We start from the raw sequence: 27,318 nt of genomic DNA on the forward strand, positions 1-27,318 counted from the left end.
TTAGTATACCGGTTTTTAAGATTAATGCTATCCAGCTCATTCATATCCAGTTCATTCACTTGTTTTTATATCTTCAAAGTTTTTAAGTAATGGTGGTGTGTTATTCTACAATAATAACAATATTGTACTAAATTGTATATAATTATATAATATACGATTGTTCAATAATATTGTATACAGTAATACAATATTATAATAAAATTGTGCAGGGGGAAAAGGTTGACCTAGGCTTTATCTTAATTAAGGAAACAAATTATGTAAAGGCCTTTTTTCTTCTTCTTAGTAAAATTTAATCTGTAGAAATCTTACCTATATCCAGATTCTTAAAATGAATAAAGAGTAATTCATCTGTTACTGTTTTTACATAGTATTTTTAGTTAGTTTTGTCGTAACTTGATAATAACTTTCTGTAGAATCTTCTACTTATGATTGATTTGTGTAGTATAATTACAGAGAAGGTTGTTTTACCAATATAACAGAAGACTTCATTGTTTGCTAATGAATGACCCTTGATAATCATATCATCCTCAGTGACATCTGTTAAATTGTTGATTTGTGGCTTTTTACAGTTGTTTCCTTTGTGATCTTCATTTGCATACTTAACTGCAAAAAGTTCTTCAGTATTTAATTCATAATGAAGTCTTGCAGTTTTTTCTGGGAATGCAGTGTCGGAGTATTTTTTGTTCTCTAAATCTCTGTGGTTCCTGACTTTGGATAATGAATAATGCCATGTGGTCTGATCCATTGGATCCCAGGTTTTAAATGGAGAACATCAAGAGTTTCGATACTGGGGAATTTTTTTCTGAAAATTTATATTGATTTCTTCAGTATCTGAGCTCTGACTGCTAGAATTTTGACAGCAAAGAATATCTGTTTTTATATTTTATACCTGGATATTTATAAGACTGGATGTTGACTTCATGGGCAGGTTTAGATTGAGAGTAGTTAAGACAGATGTTTGGCTGACTTTTAAATGATATCTTTAAAATTAACATTATCTTTCCATACTATGGAACTTTTGCCTTTTGCCTTTCTGCAACACATTGTAACAAATGGTCAGGTAATTAATACTAGGATTTAAGGGAACCCTAAATAAGAGCATTTCATAGGTGGAAAGGAGTGACCTCTAGATGGCTTCCATCAGAATAGTGTGCAATAAATGAGTGCTCTACTCATTGTTGTATAGAAAACTTTAGACCTTTGGCCTAAGATTTGAATGAAGCTTTTTATCTTTCTACTCTGTGGTCCTCTTGATGTATTGCACCCACACACTCACTACCTGAGAGTCCTCCAACCACAAAAATGTTTCAGTTTTCTGCAAACCATGGGTATTCTATTGAGTGAAATCTTGGTGTGGTCATTAATGATTTTAGTAACTCTTACTATTTGGGGAAGACAGAAACTGATCCGAAGTCTTTCTTTTTTTCATAAATTAGAAGCAAAGATTTAATGACTAGATGGTTTTTATGGTTTTCAGTTAATTAGTTGACCAAAATATATGTGGGCAACAATATCAGGAATCAAGAAAAATACTGTTTCATTTAGATTATAAATGCCCTAACATAAGACTTGTTTCTGTTTTGAAGTTGATTCTTTTCTGACTGGGCAATGTTCATTCTTTTCTATCCTCCTAAATGTTGGTTTTTCTTACTTTTGAAGCAGCTGCTGGTTCATTAAAATTCACCATCATCCTCTTTGTTTTATTCTCCAGGCCCTGAACCAGTTGTTTGAGAAGATCATGGCTTTAGACATTGATGAGCGCCACCTCCTGCGTCTTGGTCATGGGGAAGAAGAGCTGGAGACAGAGAAGGATTTCAGCAGGTAAGCAAATGAGGATGAGTTTTGAAATGATATACAAAACAATTTTTAACCTTCTCTTTTTCTTTATTAAAGAAACATCAAGAGACAAGAGTCATGAATAATGCAACTTGATTCTGAAAGGTTCTAGCATAACCTACTTGTAGTTGACCTAAAAGTCTGGCCATGGTCTCCCTCAATTCCAGTTCTTTGTGTTTATGCCATTTTTTACTAAAGAATACAGTTACTTCAGTAAAGAGTTATCTTTTTCATCTTTTAAAATTTGCATATTGCTGATTGTTTTCTATTTATTGAGATAATTTTTAATGTTGCCCACTCAGACTGTATGAGTTTACCTGATCCTCTCCATATTTCATCCAGACATTTAATTTGTGTGTATTTTAGGTATCAATTAATAAATTTAATGAAACACAGTTGAAGATTAATGACAGTATAAGCTTTGGGGTTGTAAGTCTTATTACAGATACTTAATTGCCATTTAGGTGGACTTTAACATTACAACATTACATGAAATAAAATGACTAAAATTTTACAAATCCGATTTTTTCTGCTGTTAGCATTTTAGGTGTTCTCTTCAAACTTTCTTTATAATAGTTCACTCGTTTATATTTAAATCCATTTTGAAAGCATGATTTCAGTTAATAATCATAACAAACAGCTGCACATATTTAATACAGCCTTTGGCTATTAAACTTGACCTTTGACGAAATTGATCATAGACATCAAAAGAGCTAAAGGAGTGTTAAATTATTATGTTGCATCTATTTTGAGTTCCTGTATCACAGAGCTCACCAAACATTTGTTAGCTTCTAAAAAATCATAGGGCAAGAGCAACACACATTAAGTTATTTGGGGCTCTAGATTCTTAATTTGGGGTTAGCCAGAGATAGTTCTCTGAATTCTTGCTGTGTATATTTCTTCATATTCAACTTACGAAAGTGAGCTATACCCTAAAATTTAATAATCCAGCATTTAGTGAACATAAAGTTGCTGGTGAAATGCTAAATACTGTAATTATAATTATACTGCAGTAGAATCTATAGTTTTTTTCAAAGGTATTATAATAAAACAGAAGTAGAGCTGTAAAAAGAATTCAGGTAATACCAAGATTCTGAAGAAAAAAATACTTTTTGCTTTCTGATATATAAGCTAAGCCCCAGGTCGTATTAGTAGGTATGAGCTTGTTCAGTTGGGTATATTCTTTAATTTCTCTCCTTTTATTGTAATTAAAAAATTACAATTAAAAAAATGAAATTATCATTTCATAATAAAAGTAATATCATTTTCCCTAAAGAAAATTTTTTAAACTTTGTGAGATACTAGAAAGGAAATCCATAATTCTACTACTGCAAGACAATTTTTGTTAGTCTTCTTCTTAATAATCATCTGTAAACATGCTATTATTTATAATTGTATACATCGCTTCTTTAAATTAAGAATTTTTTTAGTATAACTAGATTTATGGAATAATGGAATTAATAGTACACAGAGCTCCATTGCATATTGCTTTTAAAATTTAACACTTATCACAAGAATTTTGGTATTTTATTACGGTCTCCTTATAAGCATCTTCAGTTTTTTTCTCATTACCAAAATGTTGATTATAGAAAAATCATTCAACTCTAGATAAGCAAACAGAAAGAGGTTACCTGGTATAACATTTATATCCTTCTAAGTTGGAAAATTCTTTAAACATAGACTCTCTCTTATATCCCTTTATTCTCAGTCATTCTTGCTGGCTCAGAGGTGAATATCTGATCTGTAGAGCATTCAAGAAGATGATTTCTCTCTGTCAAGTCTTTGAACATGATAACAGCAGTGTTTGTGTTTATACTATTTTAATTTTTGTTTAATGTTAAAAGGTTGTTATAGAAGGTACTTTTTTATTATGGAAAGAGTTCTGGTTCACTGTTTTTCTCTTAATTACATGCCTCTGAGTCAGGTACTCTTCAAATTTCAGTTTTATTACTTATTCAGCAAGTATTTATGAATCTACTAGGTTCAGGTGCCAGGCTACGTGCTGAGACAACAAAGAATGATCAGATACATTTTAAAATTACATTGTGAAGCCTTTAGAACTAATCTACTTATATTGTAATGTAAAACAGGGTTATTCAAAGCAGCCAGTCTGTAAACTATGTATTCTTGGTCTGTGATAAGATGAACTAGCACCAGAATGCACAGTACTGTTTCCCTCTTTGTGAAGGTCTTGTTATTTAAACAAAACAAACAAACAAAAATTATTTAAATGCTGCATTTAGTGATACAGTTGATTTTCCTTCCTCACAGATCATTAAGATGTTTGCAGATCAACACTGATCCAAGAACTACCATTTACATTAAATATAAACAGTGTTTTCTACTTTATTTTCCTATTTGCCCATTTATAGTTTCTATTATGGTTGTTTGGTTTTTTGTTTTTTTTTTTTTTTAAGATTTTATTTATTTATTTGACACAGAGAGAGATCACAATAGGCAGAGCAGCAGGCAGAGACAGAGGAAAAGCAGGCTCCCTGCTGAGCAGAGAGCCTCATGCGGGGCTCAATCCCAGGACCCTGAGATCATGACCTGAGCTGAAGGCAGAGGCTTTAACCCACTGAGCCACCCAGGTGCCCCTATTGTGGTTTTTTAAAAAATATATTTATTTATCTGAGAGAGAGAGAGAGAGAGATGGGGCATGGGAGTGGCTGGAGGCAGAGGGAGAGAGGATGTCAAGGAGACTCTGCACTGAGCATGGAGCCCAACAAGGGGCTCAGTCCCATAATCCCAAGATCATGACCTGAGCTGAAACCAAGAGTTGGATGCTTAACTGACTGTGCCACCTAAGGCACCTCATTATGATTTCCTCAAATGTTTTGCTGACAGTATCCTTATAAGTTTCATCATTACATAACTTTGCTTTTTTGCTTAATTGAAATGTCTAGATATGGAAGAGTTAATTATGTCCTGGCTCGAAGAATAGAACTTTTAGAAGAAGTTAAACGATTACAAAAGAGTCTAGGGGTTCCTGGAGATGCTTCATATACTTGTGAAACTGCAGGCTATTTCTTCTTATATCAGGTAAGAGATTTCAGAGTTTTTAAATCATATGGTCTTCAGTTGGACACTGAGATGGGTTCTTAAAATTCTCTTGAAAGCCTGTTTTTTTTTGTTGTTGTTGTTGAGTAGTTTAAAATGTATGCTGTTGCCAGAGCTATATCTGTGATTATTAAATGTTTGTATTCCCTATTATCTTTTATTTTCTTAGCTAAATAGCTTCTCTTGATGACTCATTCACTGAAAGGCCAGTGTTGCTACTTTTTAAATTCTTTTCCTTTTTCTTTCTTGCTACTGACAAATTTTCTAGTCTCGCTCTTTGTTTTCATTACTATAGAAATATAACTAATTTTACTAGCTACCCAGTGGTAACAAAGTACCATTCTGTAACATACTTCTATTCATATTAATCAACTAATGAAGAGAAACATAACTCTCCTTTCAAATTTCTAAAAATAAGTTACATTTTAGAACTGATTTCAGAGTAGTTAAAAATTCTTTTGACTTCAATTTAAAGGTGTGCTTTTGCTTGGTTAGGGTTAATTTTTTAGGTGTGAAAATCATTGAGAAGTGGAAAACTAAATATTTGAACAAAAATAAACCTTAATAGTCATTTGGTTTACTAATAATTTTAAGCAACTTAAGGCATAATTATATAATGGAGAATTTTATGTAACTTTGTACTCATACTATTTGTGTATTTTAAATCCAAATTGTAACACTGAAACTTTAAAATGTATAAGAAAGAATACAAAAGGTTAAAATAAAAGAATAAAAATAAAGAATAGGTGTATGTTCATAAGTGGATACACAGACCAGGTCACTCCATTCAAAATGATCAGATTTCATGGTTTCTTATGACATAGAGAAGATAAACATCATCTTACAAAGTAGCCTGCATGGGACTCAGGCAGTTTAGAACTTCGAATAATGGCTAATATCATGCCTAAATGTGTATTTAGCACAAAATCAAAATCACTAGGCTCTCAGTGAAAACTCCCTTTAAAAGTAGGAGAAATAATCTAAAAATTTGTGGAGGCTTAAGTAATCGATTTGAGAAAAACGAACTTGGAGCCTCACGGTACCGATCAACAATTTTCAACATGGGAAAGTTATTTTAAAAGTAAATTGTCAAGGTCTGTCCCCAGAGATTCTCTTTCAGGAGGAGGTGGCATCCAGGAATCATCTACATCTTTATTTAGCCTCTTAGATGTTCTGCCTAAGAACCACTCTTGAATAAACCCTGACTGGGAGAATTACCAAAATTGAGATTAAGCAGGAACCGCATGGTAGAGGCATAGTAAAATGTACCAGGATAACTACATCACAAAAGTCATAAAATGAGCTTTCAAATATATACTCAGTTTAACAGAAGTGCTTTGTAAATATACCAAAGAGAATTGGAAAAATCATAAAGGTCTAGGAGAAGGGTTGGCATTTACTAAAATGCTGCTAAAGTAGGATTTAATGTATATGGAGAAAAACTGAGATAATGAAAAAAATATCAGAATTTCTTTGTCCAGAGAATTGGGGTTTTTTTGTTTGTTTGTTGTTTAAACATCAGTAATACTGTTTTGAGTATACATGGAGAATCTGAAATGTCTGAGATAAAGTCCCATAGGTGACCCTGAGGTTCTTTCTGGTTTATGTATATTCATAAATTATTTATATTTTTATTTATCCTTATATATACACATATATTTTTTCTTTTGAGAGAGAGCATGGTGGGCAGTGTGGGGAAGCGAGGCAGAGGAAGAGAGAAAATCTTAAGTGGGGTTCATACCCAGCGCAGAGCCCAGCTGGATCTCACAACACTAAGATCATGACCTGAGCTGAAACCAAGAGTTGGGCATCTAACTGACTGGGCCACCCAGGCACCCCTAGTTTCTCTGCTTTTGATTAAAGAGCCTTTGTTCAATAATCTTAAAAGTCACCTATTAAAAGGCAGTCTGTCAGTGACTCGGATAAGAAATAGTCCTGTTAAAAAAAAAAAAAAGAAATAGTCCCGTTAGGTCAGGGATTGCTTTTCTTTTTCTTTCCCTTTACTTAGTAGGTCTTATTTTTACTGGATTTCTTTTTTATTTTATCATTTAAGACATAATAATTAACTAAGAAATCTAATCTCAAATCCCTTTGTTTCACAGGTCATGTCTCGTTGGGAAGAATATATCAGCAAAGTGAAAAATAAAGGTAGTACGCTGCCGGATGTTACGGAAGTCTCCACTTTCTTCCCTTTTCATGAATACTTTGCAAATGCCCCTCAACCCATTTTTAAAGGCCGATCTTACGAAGAAGACATGGAAATTGCTGAAGGATGTTTCAGGCATATTAAGAAAATCTTCACTCAGCTCGAGGTAAGGATTCTCAGAGTTTTTTTTAACTTGACTTTAAAGGCTTTAAGTTTAGTTGTTTGGGGTTTTTTTTGTTGTTGTTTTTAATGAGGTAAAATGGAATATTCACATTACAAACCAGATTGTTACTTTTAAGTGAGATTATTGAAAACATTTATAGTTTTAGTTCAAGACTGAGTAAAAATTAAGGTTTAAATTCAATCCCCATTGCTCTTGACTTTTCTGGTGTAAAAGGCTTAGCATTTAAGAAAGGAATGCTTCCCTCAAGAGATTCAACAGTGTTTCTTTGAATTGGAATCTGAGAATGCCACTTCCAAATGATGGAAAACATCATTGGAGGACTATAGCAGCCTCATAAAGGGATCACATTCAGGCTCAGATTCCTAAGTAAGATGATTTAGGATTATTCCAGGTAAGAGGGGCAATGACCGTATCTGTTTTGTCTTTATACCTTTTAGATAAGATGATATCTCTACTTCACATAGTATATGTTCAGTAAATATTGATGTATGGTTTAGGTAGGGGGTAGGTGGATAGATGTAGGTACAGAATAATAAATATATAGTATAATAATAAATAAAATTTTAGGACCTATAAAACAATAATATTAGAGTATGTTCATGATTATAGAAACAAAGTAAAAGAATAAAAACATTTAGTTCATAATAGTAGTTGTCTTGGGAGGGGTAGGGAGAGATTTAAACAGACTACTTCTCCCGTATCTGTCATGTTTTAATTATTTAGAAAACAAAAATGTTAAAAATATCTAAAGTATGGCATAATGTTCAGAATTTATAACACTTGATATTAGATACTCTGCTTAGGCTTGTTTGCTCCTCACTTAATCTCTGTTGTCCATCATTTTACCCTGCTCTCTGGGGATCCTCTGCCATGGTCAGAGGTGGAGCTGATCCTTGGAGGTTTAATTTCCTGGCCTCCCATATTAGCTGACTTCTGGCTGGGTTTAGCCAATAAAAATGTGACAGGAATAGAGAAGCTAGGATATTTCTCCATCAGTTGTCTTGGGTTTCATCTCTTTTATGGCCCCAATTTTTGTTGGCCTGGCTTGCTATGATTGTTGTTGTAGCTTGTTCTGGTACCCCAGTCCCTGGGCTCTGAAAACACTGCCTCCTTCTCTTCTCTGTTCTAGCCTAGGAATGGTCAAACTTCCTGCTATTGCTAATCTCTGGGTTGCCTCAACCATTCATTCCCTGGCTCGTTTTTGTGCTCCTTTGTCACCTGTGAAACCAGACCCCCTGCATTAAATTTCCTTTGTTATGAATACTTGAAAAAGTTTCTGTTTTTGTGGAGGGACCTTGAGTAGATACTGTGGTGATAGATATTTTATTCTGTATTCTTATTAATAACTGTCAATATTTTACCTTCTACAAAAAACGGTCCAAATTATAGCTTCAGTGTCAGTTATTATATGAACTCAATTAGTACCTAATTAATAATGAACAGAATTGTAATTCATTAGGCTTAGTTTGTGATATATTTATATTAATTAATTAGGAATTAAATCTGATAAACTGGATTATGTGAATTTATGCATGAAACGTGTTTATTTTCCTAAAATACTCTCTCCCTGACCCCCAATCCCATAGGAATTCAGAGCCTCTGAACTGCTTCGAAGTGGACTGGACAGATCTAAATACCTTCTGGTGAAAGAAGCCAAAATCATTGCTATGACATGTACTCATGCTGCCTTAAAGCGACATGATTTAGTCAAGCTAGGTTTCAAGGTGGGGACTTAGAGTTTCATTCCTCAGTTGATCAGCTGTCAGCTATTAGATTTCTCTTTCCTCTCCTTTTCTTTTCTTGACTTTTTCTTTTTTTTTTTTTTTAATTTTTTTTTTTTTTATTTAAATTTTCCTTTTCTTTTCCTTTCCTTCCTTTACCAAGGCCATTTCCCTTGAAGACTGGCTTACCTCTTACTGAAGTTCACATTTCTAATTACTTAAAAATGTCTTTTCTGAAAGTGATGGTAATCTCTGATGTTTATATGATTAGTGAAATATAAATCTGATTTTTCTGAGTCTGTTTATCAGTTGTATGTCCATTAAATAACATAACCATATGATTGTCTAAAAGAATTCTAATATTTGTTAAGGTAAATTGATTTTTCACTGTGTTAAAAAGATCTCCAAATATAACTAAAAACTATTTAAAAAAATTGACAGTGTTTTTCACTTATTAGACATTTATATGCTTACCTTGTTCATATTTTAAATGCACAGCCACTCCCACTAATTTGTTCAATCAGTAGATGGAAAGCCTTCCATATGAGGATATGGAGTACTCTTATAAGACTGTAGATGAGATAGTAAAATGATTACATCATATGAAAAAGACACAAGAGCTAATGGGCACCATAGCCTTGATAACCTATGACTTGTTTAAAATGGAATGTAATAAATAAGCAGTAAATTTGAATTTGTAGGCTCTTTATAACTTTGCTAGTGATACTGGCCTAAACTCTGACTTTAATGCAAAATCATTTAACTTTGCTGCAGTTGGTTTATCTGTGTTTAAAATAGGGTTTGAGTACTGGTTTGAATTCAGAGTTAACATTAAGCATTTGTTGTTAATGAAAGTGACTGACAATTTTTAAATGTGAGCTCACTGGAGGATAAGTGCTAAATAAATTCAAGGTGATAGAATAGTTGCTATCTTAGACTGAAGGTTCCTCAGCTGCAAGGTTAGCACAAGCACGATAATTTTATTAAAAGGTACTGTGAACTTGTGCTAGTGGTGTGAATTACCCTTTTGCAAATTATTAGTGAGAATTTTCATCTAAATACTTTGTTCTTGGGACTGACATAAAATATGCTTTGTATTTGATATTAAATCATATCAGTTTAATAAGGGAAATGATACAATCATAATTAATATTTTATGATGTGCAGCTTTTTCACATGCACATTTTTTTTTAAGACTATTTATTTGAGAGAGAGAGCATGAGAGGGGAGAGGTCAGAGGGAGAGCAGACTCCCTGCCAAGCAGGGAACCCTTTGTGGGACTCAGTCCTGAGACTCCAGGATCATGACCTGAGCCAAAAGCAGTTGCCCAACCAGCTGAGCCACCCAGGCACTCCTCACATGTGTATTCTAAAAAAAAACAGTACTTGGACCCTATCAAACTTTGATTAATCATTTGCTTACATGGTGCTATACATATATAGTTAGTATAAGCGCTGATAGTAGTCCTTAGATCTTTTATATTTTTAATTTTGAGGTTTTATTTTCGTCAAACTTCCCCTGTATCTGGTTTAAGTATTTAAAAAACTTGTAGAGCTACTTCACCTGGAGAAGTTCAGTCCCCTACTCCCCTGATCAGCCATTCTTTCAACTTTCAGTATTTTCTGTGTTCTTTTTATCTGTATCAATAAAGAATGTTAAATTTGCATTCAGGGGTGCCTGGGTGGCACAGTCGGTTAAGCGTCAGTCTTAAGCTCCGGTCATGATCCCAGGGTCCTAGGATTGAGCCATGCTCCCTGCACAACAGGAAGCCTGCTTCTCCCTCTCCCTGCCGCTCCCTCTGCTTATGCATGCTCTCTCTCTCTCTCTCTCTGTTTGTCAAAAAAATAAATAAAGTCTTTATAAAATCAATCAAATCAATCAATCTGCTTTTTCGACATTGTCTTTTGACCCTGTGCCATCCCCAGGGAGACATGCATGCACAGTCATGTGCTCTTTTCTTTCCTTAATGTGCCCAATATGGTTATTTCATAATTTTGCTTTGTGATTAAAATAGCCTTTTAAAAAGCAGAATCTATACATATACATTTTTTGTAAGTTAATTTGCATTAGATTTTCAGAGTTGTTTTTCAGAAAGCAGGCTCTTGAAACCATCTTGAGCTGCTCCCACTCTGTTTTGCGTATCATGTCTATTATCCTCTGAGTCCACACAGGGACTTGTGAGAAAATGTGGATCTTAGAACTCCTCCTCCTAATCTTCCACCGAGATGACCTAATTAATACTTGTAATAGGGAAATTCAGCATCAGATAGAGCTAGAAAAGACACCTATCCACATACCTCTAGGTATGTTCAGTAAGAAACAGTACAGAATTGAACCTTAACTTTCATCATTGGATGTCTAGTTGAAATTCATGTCAGCTACTTGTCTTAGACAAACAAATACAAGCATAGTTTGGTAAAAATGAGTAGCACAGAAATTACAGTGTATGTAAACAATTCATTTAAAAAACAGAGTGAATAGGGCACCCTGGCAGGATGGCTGAAATTGAAAAAAAAAAAAAATCGTAATGAAATAAATAAAAGACAGAGTTAATTAAGCATAAAGAGTAAATATGCTCCTACCTTCTACCTTCCAAGGAGACAAAATAAGAGTAGAAAACTTCAAAAACACAAAACAGAGGAACTGTAATTTGTATTTAGTGATTCTCAAAGAAGGTATTTTACCAATAAGCAAAGGAAGAGGATGTCACACTAAGTAACAAACAGAATTAGAAGTGGAGGGGAAGGAAAACATGTTGAGAATAGATCTAAAAGAGAATTGAGCAGATGGGAGAGCAGTAATCATCAAAAAAGAATGAAATTTCTTAATGTTGGAGAAAGACTTGATTTTTTATTATTTTATAAATGTGCAGTGCCTGATGTTACTGGAAGCTGGGATAGTGGAAGGATGCAGGCATCAAACAAGTCAATATACAGATAGAATTACAAATTGTAATGTCCTGTGAGACAAAGGAAGAGAGTTCTGTGAAATCATGTTTAACCTGGGAGGTCAGAGAAGACATGGATAAAATGGGTTTTAAGCAGGTACTTTAAGAATGAGGAAGAGCCAAGCAGACAAAAAATGAAGAGTGAATGGTATTATAGAGCGCCTAAGGCCAGAATGGTGTTGCCAGTTCTAAGAAAATGAAATATGTCAACGTGGTTGAAGCTTAATTAGTAAGGCATAAGGTGGCATTTAAGGGAGGAGAGGAAGATGGGTCAAATTGAATATAGGCCTGATTAATACAGCTATTACAGGCCTTGTTCAAGGCTCTTTTTCCTAAGATAATTGGAAGCCAGTGAAGGGTTTGAAACCAGTTGAGCTGATGCCTGTTGTATCAGTGGTTTAGGAGAGGCAAGCCAGGGAGGGGCTAGTAAAAGAGATTTCTGGTAGTAGAGCGGTGGCTTGGAATTTAGTGGTGGTGGTAGTAGAAATGGTGAGAGAGTTCTGAAATAAAATTGCATGCTTTGATGACACATTGAATGCCAGGGGTAAAACAGTGGTAGATTGTCAAGTGCTGGGTAGGAGTCATAAGGGGGAAAAAAGTACCCCAAACTACTACCTGGGGTAAGAATACCAATGGAAATGACCTCATATATAATCATAAATTCATTCTTGCTTATGTAGAACTTAATGAACTGAACTGAAAATAACTAAATTGATATGCAATGCAAGAAATGTTATGTAGGAGATCACTTCAAGGTAAAATTACATATTCAGGGGTTTCCCTGAGGTAACAGACTTGAACTAGAAAAGCAGGGGCATCACGATAAAAAAATCATGAACTTTCTGTTTGAATAATTTGTATGATATTTTTATCTGAAATTATTTGGGGTTTCTTTGGATAGTTGTTATAGTTATGGTGGTAGTTTTTTTGTCTTTCAAGCTGTCTTTTTGACAAGCTTTCCTTTTTCTCCATCTCTCAGTATGACAACATTTTAATGGAAGAGGCTGCTCAGATTCTGGAGATAGAAACTTTTATACCTCTTCTTCTACAGGTAAGAGATGGATATCTGAGACAAGGAAAGTAGAGTTTGAAGAATTCTGGGGGACAGTGTCAAAAAGCTACACAGTTTTGGGGTGCTAATTGTCGTAATTACATATTCTCTTTAACTTCATTATGTTTGCTATTCTATTTTAAGCCTATAAACATCCTTTAATCTATTCACTGGTTATTTAGTAGTTTGTTTTGTTTCCGGGAGTACTATTTAAAAATTCATAGTTTATCTTTTAAGTTTTGAAAAGACTTAGTAATTTTAATCAAGAAAATTACATTGTTACGCCGTCTAGAGGGTAGATGAGCTATTTTTTTCTCTTCCTTTGTTAGAGTTGTTTCTAGACTTGTTTTTGATGTTCACTGAGTACATTGCTTTTCTTTATTTTATGCCTTAATTTTTCTGAGTGAAATGGCAATGTTTACGAACGTTTTTTGTTGTACAATAGTCTTTACTATGGAAGAATAAAAACAAAATGTGGAATTCCCAGTTTAAGAATAGATCTAAAAGTTGTTTTATAAGCCAACTTATTTGGGACTTGGAATGTGTTTTATCAGGGTATGTTTCAAGGAATAAGATGTATAAAGTAGCAAATCGAAGTAGTAGTGTGGGAAATTAAAGACATAATTTTTACTGCTTTGTAGATTTTCAGTGTGGCTCTTGGCATGATTGTAATATAGAGTATCTACTTTGACATCTGTCCATTTCATTGCTTGGGTATCTTTTTCTTTCTGTGCACCATTTGCCCAATTCTGACCTGAGCCTCCCTTGGCTTACCCTACCTGTTAAAGTAGGGTAATTCCATGCTCGCCTTCCTAATCCCTCCACCCTCCCTCACCCACTGTCAGTCACAAGGGTGATAGCACCTGTTTGTGGTTCACAAGTCATTCTATAAACTTTCCAGATTCCTCTCTGTGGAACTGGTGAATGAGAATTAGTAAGCTGTTTTTTAAATAGCAGGACTCTTGAGCAATTGGTTATAGACTAACAGAACAATATATTAATCAGAGTATTTTTGTCATCTCCTCACATTTCATTTCTAGAATCCTCAAGATGGTTTTAGCCGACTGAAACGCTGGATTATGATTGGTGATCATCACCAGTTACCTCCAGTCATTAAGAATATGGCCTTTCAGAAGTATTCAAACATGGAGCAATCTCTTTTCACTCGCTTTGTCCGGGTTGGAGTTCCTACTGTAGATCTTGACGCTCAAGGAAGAGCCAGGGCAAGGTAAAGGAGCCTTAAGTACTCCCTATTTAAGGACCCCCAGCTCCATGATCCAACTGTTTGATAGTATGTTTAGTGGAGACTCAAGAATTCTCTGCATCTAGGAACCTGCCATCTACAAATCTGAAAGCAGCTGTATTGCCTTGTGCATGGGGTATGAATAACTTATTTCCTACACTTAATTCACTGATACTAATTTACGTGAGTTGTAAACCAAAGCTTCTTTTCACTGTCCCTTGCCCTTTCTTCATGTCCCCAGAAGATATACAGTTAATATCATTTTGAAATCTAAAACAAAAGGTGAACAAGAGAAAAAAACACCAGTTCTTACTTATATTAAGTGTATAGGCTCTCTCTCATAATTACCTCAAAGTATTCCTCAGTTTACAGACTTCCCTGATTTTTTTTATTTAAGGAGTAAATGAGCATTTACCTCATAAAACAAATAGTTTCATTTCTATAATATCATCAAGTCTGCTGACCTTTGGTTACTTAAAGCAGGAAGACAAGTTAAAAAAGGATTATTGCTAAAAAGATGAGTGCAAAATAGTTAAACGTGAAAATTTAAAGGAAGTACACACCCTCTTAGGAATCCAAATTTTGCGTCACTAATATTTCCTGTTTGGGGGGCTTTTTATCTTTGGAAAGCTTATGTAACCTCTACAACTGGAGATACAAGAATCTGGGAAATCTTCCCCACGTGCAGCTCTTGCCAGAGTTTAGTACAGCAAATGCCGGCTTGCTTTATGACTTCCAGCTCATCAATGTGGAAGATTTTCAAGGAGTAGGAGAGTCTGAACCTAATCCTTACTTTTATCAGGTAAGAAAAACGTAAAACTTATGTTTATTTTGCATTAACTAGCTGAATTACTACCCAAATCAGTGCTCTTGAACCATTTGACTAGCCACTGAAAAAACAGAATTAAGTTGCCACCTCACACACAACACAAAATTCTGTTTCAGGTAGATTCAAGATATGTACACCAAAGAAGAGAAACTGTAAACACACTAGAAAGAAGAAGATAGTGATTTAATATATACATATATAGTATATATATATTTATAATAGATAACGTTAGGGTGACAGAGGTCTTAAGCTCATTACCAAAAGCAGAAATCATAAAGAAGAATGTTGATTGAGACCAAAATTTATTTCCAAGATTTAACAGTGGGTTGAATTCTGAATATATATATATACAGAACTCCAATAAATCACTTTTTAAAATAACACCCCAACAGAAAAATGCAATAAGGATAAGAATATGCAGTTCACAAAAAAAGATTTGTAGCAAGTAAAAGTCACTAGAGTGTATATTCACCTCTGATAATTCTCAGTGTGGAGTAGGTTTAGGGAAATTTTATACTCATGCAATGCTAGAAGGAAAGCAATTTGGTGAACAGATTGTCAGTATGTATTAAAAGCAGTGTCCTAACTCTGAAGAATTTATCCTAAAAAAATAAATGGGCAAGTTTGCAAGGACTTATATACTGAAATGTCTATCAGATCTTTTTCTTTTACCGCATATTATTTTAAAAATGAGAAAACAACCAAAGGATCTGTCAGTAGGGGTTAATTACATTAGTACCTATTCCGTATAATGAATAGACATTAAGTACGATAACATTATAACTTCATTTACTGACAAGAAAAACGTTTATGCTATATTAAATGAAAAAAAAAACTAGGTTGTAAAATATATAGGGTCCTTTTTTTTTTTTTTTTTTAAGATTTACTTATTTATTTATTTGAGAGAAAGAGAGTGAAGGTGGGGGAGTATGGGCTGCAGAGGGAGAGGGAGAGAGAGAATCTCAAGCAAACTCCCCCCTGAGCATGGAGCCCAACACAGGGCTTGATCCTACAACCCTGAGATCATGACCCAAGATGACATCAAGAGTCAGATGCTTAACAGACTGAGGCACCCAAGCGCCCTGTCCCAATTTTATTTTTTAAGAGGTACAGCAAAACATGGAAGTTTATACAGATAATCTACATAAAAAGATCCAGCAGCATATACACCAAAAGGTTGGTTGGTTGATTGTTTCTTTATCTATACTAGTAGAACTAACACTTAAAGTTAGTTTGCTATCAGTAGACAGTGGAAAAATTCATACACATGTAGCTGCTTTTCTCTCCTGTCTTCCAAAGAACTAGAAAAGTTAAATGGAAGAGGTAACTCGGGCTGTGAGAGTATCACCAAGAACTAGAATATAAATGATTTTTCTAAAGGTGTTCCTGAATGGTACTTTTGCCTTTAAATGAAAACCAGCTTCTTGTCTTTCTTTTTTGATTCATGTTATGTTTTATATTCTTGTTTTACTTTCTTCTCTCATCTAATGCTTCTAATTTAGTCTCTACTGTACTGGACAGAGCAGCCTTGTGTGCACTTCCACACTTTCAGATTCAGCTAAGCATAAACATAAGCCAGACCCACCAATTTGAGACCACATCCTCTTCCCACTTAAAGTGGTCTCTCTATTAGGAGAGAACAAACACAAAAAATACTAAGAAGTGTGAGGAAAAAGAAAAAAACATTGCCCCAACATTGAGAGTGCACTGCAGTACGGCTAGATACATACGCTATTAGACTGGATTTTCTACTCGGCTTCTTAGTCGGTGACCTTGCTTCTTTGTAGTAGTGTTTCTTTTATACCTACAGTTGCAGTACACTGCAGCAGAATATTATTGATCTGTATTAAGACTGTTGTGGACCTAGAAATATTAAGCCTTTAAGTTGGTAACTTTTATTTTATGATGAGTCCATATGTTGCTAATACATTATAAGTGTCAAAGAGAAGTAATTACCAGATACTCTTTTTATTTATCAGTGTTAACCTAGGATAGGATTATTCCTTAGTTTTATGAAAGGTGTTCATTTGTCCAAGTTGACTTCACTTCTTGAGGTGTGATAAATGAACAGTTGTGCCACTTACTCATTCTTTCTACAAAATTGAAAAAGGAAATAAATGCATAATCTTGTCATTTTTACACTACAGAATCTTGGAGAAGCAGAATATGTGGTGGCACTTTTTATGTATATGTGTTTACTTGGTTATCCTGCTGATAAGATCAGTATTCTAACAACATATAATGGGCAAAAGCATCTTATTCGTGACATAATCAATAGACGATGTGGAAGCAATCCATTGATTGGAAGACCAAATAAGGTAATTTTGTGAATATGATATGTTCTGTTATTCATCATGTTGGCAAGATGGGAAAATTTTATTTATTACAAGTTATTTATATTGTTCTACTTTGTCTCTTTGCTATCTCCTTTTAAGACATAAGAAAATAAAATAATAGGAGCTATAAATAATTCTCTAGCAGTCCTGTCTGACAGTGTTATTGGTTTACTATGAACTTCTGTCTCAACTACCACATTGGAGATTTTGTTGATGGTAATCAGAAGTAAATGATCCTGAAACTTTTTGTTGGTAAAATGAAGGATAATAAAATTACATTATTTATGTACTGTTACAGTAGGATTGTAGCTTTTTAAAATTATTTTTCAAAGGTATAATTTGTACTGTTTTATTGGTATGTGTGGGAGAGTGTTTTTTCTTGAGAATAAGGGAAGATTGTAGAGTACCTTTGGACCTGAGGATTATTTTTTTATACTTTTATTTTTTGTGTCATATGGAGTAGTATCAAATACGATGCTTGATTATTTCAATAAAAGGCTGAAAGTTTAGAATAACAACTGTATTACTAATGATGAAATTAAGACTGGTTGTAAACATGGCTGTATAGAAGCTCTTTCACTTTTTCTTGGAAATCATCCAAGAATAGCAGGAAAATGGGAGGAGGGAAGGGCAAATGATATTTTTAGTGAGATGACACAAATCAGAGGACTAAGATCAAGGAGAAAATTAGGAAGAAGAGAATTTGAGGACCAGGCTTGAAAGTACCAGTGGAAACACTTTCTGAAGGTGAGTGGCATACTCTGACACACAAGAGCCATGTTCCTGTTACAGAACAGTGGGTATGAAATTGGGGTGAACAGGAGCCTTCCTGGTCCCTAACTGGTTCAAAGAAGCAGAGCCATGCTCCCCCAAAAGCAGACTTGTCTCTACAGTAGCAGAGGCATGTAGCTGGCATGTAGCTAATCTAAGAAACCACTTATTCAGTGATGAAGTAGAAAAAGGAACCTAGCACGAGCTCAATTTATATAGGAAAAAAAGGAGGACATCAGAACATACCGACAAGACATTTGCTTCAAAAACATGTTGGTCTGGAACAGATGAAAACTTTGAATACACATTTGGCTGTGAATTTTAAAATGCTTAATGAAGTAACCATTTCTGTTGGGGAAGGCTACAAAGCAGAGAAATTTAATAACTCAGGAAGAGATGAAACGTGAGCTGGAAGAAAATAAAAACACAGAAATGGAGACAAAGTTGAAAGGAGTACAAGGACATACTGAACACTCCACATAGAAAGTGCAAATGAGAAACTAGTAACTTTGAAATGGAGACAGCTTAAAAGTAGAAGAACCTCAGTATCTGAGTCCTTTTATTTATAACAGAAAAACTTAAATAATGAAGGAAAGTCTCCCCACCCCCCATCTCATAACAAGAAGACAAAAGTGAAATGGTTCCAGGACTGGGTTACAGAGTGACTCCATGGTGTATCAAAGACCAGGGTGTTCATTTCATCTTCCTCCTTTGCCATCCTGAGTGTGTGAGCCCAGTTCCCAGACAAGCTCTCCACGTAGTCGGGTTGGCAACAGAAATTTCCAGGGAATATATCCCCACATAAGAGCAAAAGACTAAAATCCAAAATATACAAACTTCTGTAACAGTCATTGTTAAATAAAGACAGCCCAATACAGAATTGGCAAACGAATAGTCACTTCGCAGGAGAAGATATAGGAATGTCCAATAAGCACATGCAAAGTGCTTACCATCATTCTTTGTGTCAGGAGAATACAGATTAAAACTATAATGAGGTATACTGCACACCAAATAGGTTGGCTAAAATTGACAAGATTCACAGTGCCAATACCGGTTGTTGGCAGGGATGTGGAGCAACTGGAATCTGAATCTAGAACAATGCTAGTGAATGTGCAGAGTGGTACAGCACCTTTGGAAAACAGCTTGACAGTTTCTCATGAAGTTAAACACACTTACTGTACAATTCAGCAGTTTCACTCTTAGATATTTATTCAAGAGCAGTGAAAACATAATGTCCACAAAAATACTTATACTATGAATTGTAGCTTTATTCAAGATAGCCCCAAACCAAATGCAAACTGCTACAGCCACTGTGGAAAACAGTATGGCGGTTCCTCAAAAAGTTAAAAATAGATCTACTCTTTGACCCAGCAAAGAATACAAAAGCACTAATTCAAAGCAGTACACACACTCCTATGTTTATAGCAGCATTATCTACAGTAGCCAACTTATGGAAGCAGGTCAAGTGTCCGATTGATAAATGAGTAAAGTAGATGTGAGATATGTGTGTGTGTGTGTGTGTGTGTGTGTGTGCATGTATATGTGTATGTATATATGCATGCACACACAATGGAATATCATTCAGCCATTTAAAATGAAATCCTGCCATTTGCAACAACATGGATGGAGCTAGAGAGTATAATGCTAAGAAAAATAAGTCAGAGAAAGACAAATGCCGTATGATTTCACTGATGTGGAATTTAAAAAATGAAACATGATCAAAGGGGCAAAAAGACAAATTAAGAAACACTCAGTTACACAGAACAAACTGATGGGGAGGAGTATGGTGGGTTGGGTGAACTAGGTGATGCGGATTAGGGAGTACACCTGCCATGACAAGTATCAGGTGAAGTGTAGAATTGCTGAAACACTGTACTGTACACCTGAAACTAAAATAACACTGTATGTTGACTACACTGAAATCAATTTTTAAAACAAAAAAGCCCCAACCAGAAACAATCTAGATGACATGAATGGGTAAATAGATAATCAAGTGTGGAATATTGTTCATTGGAATACTATTCAGCAGGCAAAAGGTATGAACTTCTAATGGACACAACAGATGGATGAATTTCAAAAACATGCCCAGTGAAAGAAGCCAAACAAAAAAAGTATATGATTCAATTTTTAAGGAATTTTAGCCCGGCAGAAAGTAATCTATAGTGACAGAAAGCAGATCAGTGTTTGCCCAGGGCTTAGGGATACAGTTTTGACTACAAAGGGGCCTGAGGTAATGGAAATCTTCATTGTGGTGCTTATCTAGGAGCATTTATTGTCAGAATTTATCAAAGTAGATACTTCAAGTGAATGCATTTTATTACATGTAAATTATACTTCTGTGAAGTTGATTGAAAAGAAATGCTTTGTAAAATTCCTAAAGGTATGGACCGTGAATTATAGCTTATGCAGATAAGCACTTTTTTTTGTTGGATTAGTGAAAAAGAAATAAATGCCTGAGTGCCAGTATTAGACTAAAACTTGCATGAACTTTCCTAATTGTATATATAGTTTCAAAGTGAATAAAAAGTGCTATGAAAATTACTTATTTTTTGTGTGTCAGAAGGTGCTATCCATGAGAACTAAGAATATATCAAATAATAAGTGAGCATACTGAGTTATACTGCTGGGCATCAAACTGGGATACCAGGTCCCTGCGTCCAACGTGTTGAGCAGTCTAGTAGGAGAAGACTGTTTATTCTATAGATAGTAATTTGGTTGTCAGCAGAGGTAAAGATCAGTGCTATAAGTGTAATAACAGGAACATAGCCTAATCTGGTTACTAAGGTTTATTTCTTTGTGTTCATTAATTGGTTTTGTCAGTTCCAAGTATATGATCATGTTTCCTTTTTAGGTTGACTATCTTAATTATAAGATTTTTATTTTTGAAATATTATTTAAATTCTCTTTCTAGAGTTTTATTTATTGTACTTTTGAAAATATACCTTATTTCCCATTTTTTCTTCCTAGGTGACAACTGTTGACAGATTTCAAGGTCAACAGAATGATTATATTCTCCTTTCTCTAGTAAGAACCAGGGCAGTGGGCCATCTGAGGTACATAAAGAAAACTTTCAATATTATTGAAATTTATTATCTGCTTCAATTTTGAACTTCTTATTAATTGTTATGGCAGCATTTGGCTTGGCAAGCTTTTTGTTGGAGTATAACAATATCAGATTCTTGCAGAGTGTACTATTGTCATTGCTTCTGAATTTTTTCAATCTTAAATATTTTAGTACATTTACTTTTTAGTCTTCAGTAACACTCAGAGATAGGATTTTATTAGAAAATCTTAGTATCTTATATTTGTTGGAAGCAGTGTCAGAAATTTAAAAAGGTAAGATGGTAAAAGGAGTCTTCAGAGTACATTTTTCATTGCACAGGATTTCTGACTTTTTTTTCCCACGCAGTCTTTCAGCTTCACCATTAGAAAATAAAGAAACCATTTGTTCTCCCCGGATTAAGAACTGTCAAAACAAACAATAATCTATTTTTATCATTTATTGTGATGTATTTATGTGCTAGAGATTTATGGGAATAATATATTCTTATTACAAAGCAGCCGTTCGGTTTTATATAAACCTTCATCTCATACGACTTACTAACAAAACTAATGAGAGTTTGTTTTATTATTTTATTTGGTAGATATAAAGAGAAAAGTCTCTAAGCTCTCTCCAAGCTCTCATAATGTTGTCATTAAGTCAAAATCTATTTGGAGCTTAGCCCAGTGATCAAGTTGCATCAAACTGATAACTTTTATGTAAGAGTAAACAAAGATGTAATGTTTTGAGAAATTGTTTCAAAACTATTGCATTCTAAAATAGTTTGTTTTTGCTTACTTACCAAACATGTATTTGGAGACAAACTTTTCTAAAAAGCATTTCCTTTTCCGCATTAAGATTTATAGCTGCTGTTTGAATGGGGCATCATTATGATTTACATAATTAAAATCTCCCAAAACTCACAGTGTGAATATACGAATAATGCCTCGTCCCCTCCCCATCCTTTTTCTTACTGTGTCATGCTTTTGCCTTTTTCACACTTAATGACTTGACTTCGTGTTCCATAATTCTAATGTAGCTACTTTAAATCAGTGCATTAGTCATGATTCCCCTCCTCCCCACAAAAACAAAAACATGAACATAGAGTTTAGTGATAAAGCAGTAACTTTACTTGGTTTAACTAATCACTTGATATTAACTTAATGTTTATTCTGAATTTCAGTTTTTAAGACGCTTAACTTTTTATTGCCATAGCTTAACAGGGATATTTAGTAGAATAAGTAAAAACAAAAACAAAACAAAGAAGAAGAAAAGCTGCATACAAATGTTATTAATCTTGAACTGTGCTAATTTTGTTTCCCAAAGGGATGTCCGTCGCTTAGTGGTGGCCATGTCTAGAGCCAGACTTGGACTATATATCTTCGCAAGAGTATCCCTCTTCCAGAACTGTTTTGAACTAACTCCAGCTTTCAGCCAGCTTACTGCCCGTCCACTTCATTTGCATATTATTCCGACAGAACCTTTCCCAACCAGTAGAAAGGTAGGCCTGCTTCTTCATTGTATAGAGCAGCACTCTCCAGTAGGTGATCCCAGTAGCTAGGAACAGCATTGCGTAGATCAGTCCCATCAGTGGTTTAGAGCGTTCGCTACACTGTGGAACTGAATTAAATTTTCTGTGTAAAATAATAGTACATGCTAACGTTTATTGAAGACTCACTATGTATCAGGCAATTAGCTCTTCCTTATTAATCCCATTTTATGTATGAGGAAACAGGATTAGCAAAGTTAAGTAGTTTGGTCATGCATCTCATAGATGGAGAATCCAAGATTTTAAAAAGCCAGGCAGTGTGACTCCAGAATCCATGTACTTTACTGCCTCTGTTCAGCTTTTCAGGGAGAACTTAACTAATTGATGACAGAGTAATAAATGGCTTAGCTGTTAGAGAACCCTGAAGAAACCTACACTTCAGAGGACATAGGAGGGCACAGCAACAAAGGACCTACTCAGAAGTGCCTCTGCCCTCCCTCCTTATCCTTGTACCCTTTCCCTGTCTGTCCTCCTTGCCCCCCCTTTCCACCCCCTACCCCAGGCCCTATATTTCTTTTGCATAAAAAAGCAAATACTTATTTTCTTATATTGTTTTCTTTCTTTCTTTCATAAAGGTTAGCATGCTAATCTTTAGGTTGTGACTTTGGGGCTTTGCATTTTTAATGCAGTGTCTTAGAGGTCCATTTAGATTTTAAATAAAGCTGGTTTTTTTTTTTTATTTTTACTTATTTTTTAAATTTCTTTTTAGTATTCCAGAATTCATTGTTTACGCACCATACCCAGTGCTCCATACAATACGTGCCCTCCTTAAAACCCACCAGGCTCACCCAATCTCTCATCTCCCCTCCAATTTCCCCCAATAAAGCTGTTTTAAATGTTCACAGTACACTTCTTTCCCTCCCTCTGAAGAAAAAGATGAAATTATGTGTGTTTGTTTTATAAGGCTGAGTACATTTTTTTAAACTTTTTTTTTCCTTGGAAGTGCCTCTCTGCAGGAATAGAGGGATAAGGGTGGAATGATAAGATGAGGTGGGGCCCTGTGAAGCCTTCAGTGTCAGCCTCCGAGGTCTGGACATGATCCTGTAGCCCTGCGTTTCTCAATCTTTTGTGGGCTGATTATTACACAAGCAGGCTCCTAACACAAGGTCTGAGGCACAGCCTTCTTATGCAGAGGCCGCAGGGACGTATCTGGGGGCACATGGAGGTCAGGGAGTGCCAGTGAACAGAAGGCTTGAAAGCCAGTGCTTTATCCGATACCTGGGGTGCTAAGGGCTAGGAGCAGCTCCCTATCTTCTGCTCAAGAGACTGTGTTGGAGGCAGAGAGGGCCACACAGCTAGCACTGCGTCTCAGAAGAGGCAGCTCCGAGCGGAGCCCGGGAAAATACGCAAACACACACAGAACCTCCCATGTTGTGAAGGCCATGTTTTGTAGTTGTAACAGCAGTGCTGTCTTTGCACACAAGTGTGACCCTCGCAGAAAGTGACTGCTATCAAAAGAATACCTGCCTACATGTAATACTGCCATCCTGCTTAATTCTGAGAAGTTCTATTTAATACACTCACTGTTGCTAAAGTTATGTGTGCTGATTTGTTACTTTACGGTAAAAGCCCTTTTTCTTGATAGAAGTTTTTTTACCTTTATGGTTTTCTGAACTGCATCTATAGTAAGAAGGGGTGAGACTTTATAAACATTTTATAATGACTATAAATAGGAGGTGTGTTCATCTTTATTCTAGGATAGTTTAGGGAGAAGTGCAGTTTGTTTACGGTCTTCATTTGCTTTACCACTTTACCTGCGCTGGTGGTTTTCGGAAACCACTGCAGCAGCAGCCCATCCGTTCTCTGGCAGACCTACCGAATCCCAGGCTCCGGCAGCCGGCCGCACACCTCCACAAGTTAGCAGTCTGCCCCAGACAGTTCTGAAACATACCACGAAGTTTGGACTTTACTATTTGACCATGCATTTTATTAGTTAAAAAAACCTTTTAAATATCAACCCTCATGACTAACAGTCTGTGTATTAAATAATAGTAATGTTAGCTTATTTTTAAAGAAACATAAATAGGAAAAATAGTTTTAGTGTTTTCCTTCTGAGTAAGCTTGAAAATTGCCTCTGGAGCATACACAGTGTTAGAGACCATGCTTTAGGCCACATTGACTTTTCTCTCTATTCAAATGATCTATAGCTCTTGCTCTTCCACATGGGTTCCTAACCCAAACTCCTTATCTTACTTGCCAGCCTGATATTAAAAGGTGGTAACTCTTAATTCTCTTTGAGTCTCTACCTTTTGCTAAATTTAAATTGAATCGCTTCTCTTTATGAAGTCGTGACTGGGCTCTCACTCACACTGACATCTTAATGTCCTGGTACTGTTCTGATGTCCTCCAAACCCTAGTAGTGCTTGTACGTAAGATGGAGACATGGGCATCTGGAATGTTTGCTTTTAGCATATCAACTTTCTCACTGTCCTTAACTTTCTCTTTGCTGTCTAGAATGGAGAGCGACCATCTCACGAAGTACAGGTAATAAAGAACATGCCCCAGATGGCGAACTTTGTATACAACATGTACATGCATTTGATACAGACCACACATCATTATCATCAGGTGAGTTTTGTCAAAATTCATTCTTATTTTTCTTGTACAAAGAATCTACTCCTTTGCAGACTACATCTTTAAAGTACTCAATTCCTCATGGGAAACCAGCTAAACCATCCAAGGTTGTTGTTAATTCATATAATATCCATTTTTTTAAAGCACCTTTGTGTACATATAATTTGGCCTACAATAAATTCCACATATTTAAAGCATATAATTTAATATGTTCTGACATATGTAAATACCTGTGAAACCATCACCACAATCAGGATGGTGAACATACCCATTATCTCCAAAAGTTTCCTCATGCCCCTTGGTAACCTTTCTCATCCTTCACCAGTCCCTTTCCTGACTTCTGCAGGCAACCAAGGATCTTACCCTCGATCTGTAGCCCCTCTTTACTGCCAAATAGTATTCCATTATAGGGACCTGCCAGGTGTACCCATTGACCTGTTGATGGACATTTGGGTTCTTTCCACCTTTGCCTGTTACAAAGAAAGCCACTGTGAATATTCTTGTCCCAGTCTTTGTATGGGGAGCGGGGCGGTGGGGTGAAGAGGGGCGCGTGGCGCATGTAAAATCCCTAGCAGCAGAATGGCTGAAAAATAGAGAATACGTGTTCAATTTTTTAAGAAAGTGCCCACTCATTTTGCCAAGTAGTTGCACCACATTCCCAGCAGCAGTGTTTGAGAGCTGTGGTCGCTCCACGTCCTCATCTACACGTGTTATGGGTGGCCTTTTTTATTTCGCCATTCTAAACGGGAGGCTAAACGTGTAGAGCTGCTCCAGTGTTCTGGTTGAGTGTGGACAGAAGCTTCGTGCCCGGCCATGGTTTTATCTGAAGGCTTATTCCTCCCCACCCCTCACACATCTCCTTGACTGAGGTTGGCCCTTCAGTTGTGTCAGTCAGTCCTAATCAGCCACTGTTTTTGCAGAAGTGTTACAGCCAATTTATTTGCCAAAAAAGCTAATATATTTTCATATTATCTTCTTCTCTGAAGATCCAGTACTTTGATCTTTGGAGTCAGCAAGACCTAGGCCATTGCCATCAGAGTTATGTTTGTAATATAAAGTGGCCAGCAGTGTGTTAGAGCACTCTGGATTGAACAGTATCTATTAGTAAGATAATGTGAGAGCTTAGCTTTGTAAGCCAGTGTTTTTTTTCATCTAAGTTCATATTGATGTTTTCTTTTTTTCATTAGACTTTCTTACAGCTACCACCTGCTATGGTAGAAGAAGGTGAGGAAGTTCAAAGTCAGGAAACGGAGTTGGAAACAGAAGAGGAGGCCAATCCTGCTCAAACTGACCTATCCGGTCTGACAGATGCCACCTCCAGTCAAGAATCCTCAGCTTCTCTGAATGAGATCACCTGCAGTCAGACCGAGAGCACCCGCACTCCGACAGGAGCTAGGTGCAACCCAGAAGCCACCCCTGCTGCATCTGATGTCACTGCTGCTGCGGCAGGACCTATAGCCGTACCAGCAGAGGCACATGCTCCTCAGGATGTCACACCGGCCCCACAGGAGACTAAGTAGCCCAACTGTGGCCTTTCTTGGGGGAACATGGCTTTCATAAAGTCTAACTAAAGCTACTTTCTGTATTTTATATTTGCTTCTGCTCTTTTAGGGTACTAATTTGTGTTCAGTCCTAATTTTTGGTCACCAATCTCAGTGTTTGTCTTCTTGGATATATTTAAAAGAAAATTGTATGTGTGTAAACAACTTCAGTTTAATTTGTTCAGTCAGAAGGACAAATAGCCATTCCTTTGATGTTTTTATAATTGAATGTATCTGTAATTATACCTACATTAAAAGAATTTTCTGTAGAATACATAAGACATACTTTCTATTTTCAGTGAACTTCTCTAAAGAAAAGAACAGAATACACCAAAATTAGCTCTGAACATCCTTAAGTAAATATTCAAATTGGGAGGAAGTTGTTTCTTCTCTCAGAGTATCAGAGACTCAAGTTGTGTTTCCTTTTTTCCTCCCTTTCAGATGTATTTTCTTCCTCAAAGTCTCATTATATGTTAGAACCACCTAGGAT

At 35.7% G+C, this 27,318-nt stretch overlaps 1 protein-coding gene across 1 annotated transcript in view; it reads left to right on the forward strand.

The window, feature by feature from the left end:
* The window catches only part of AQR (aquarius intron-binding spliceosomal factor), a 101,957-nt gene extending 74,855 nt beyond the window's left edge, over positions 1-27,102 (forward strand). Inside the window, exons 25-36 of the mRNA XM_082734290.1 lie at positions 1,712-1,821; positions 4,743-4,878; positions 6,999-7,208; positions 8,813-8,950; positions 12,874-12,945; positions 13,986-14,173; positions 14,819-14,990; positions 17,165-17,335; positions 21,092-21,177; positions 22,491-22,665; positions 25,168-25,281; positions 26,475-27,102. Coding sequence (XP_082590416.1) covers positions 1,712-1,821; positions 4,743-4,878; positions 6,999-7,208; positions 8,813-8,950; positions 12,874-12,945; positions 13,986-14,173; positions 14,819-14,990; positions 17,165-17,335; positions 21,092-21,177; positions 22,491-22,665; positions 25,168-25,281; positions 26,475-26,807 — 1,905 coding nt within the window. The 3' untranslated portion in view covers positions 26,808-27,102. The remainder of the gene's footprint in view (positions 1-1,711; positions 1,822-4,742; positions 4,879-6,998; positions 7,209-8,812; positions 8,951-12,873; positions 12,946-13,985; positions 14,174-14,818; positions 14,991-17,164; positions 17,336-21,091; positions 21,178-22,490; positions 22,666-25,167; positions 25,282-26,474) is intronic.
* The last annotated feature ends 216 nt before the right edge of the window (positions 27,103-27,318 follow it).

The sequence above is a fragment of the Mustela nivalis genome (assembly GCF_964662115.1).
Source record: "Mustela nivalis genome assembly, chromosome: 6".
NCBI lineage: Eukaryota > Metazoa > Chordata > Mammalia > Carnivora > Mustelidae > Mustela > Mustela nivalis.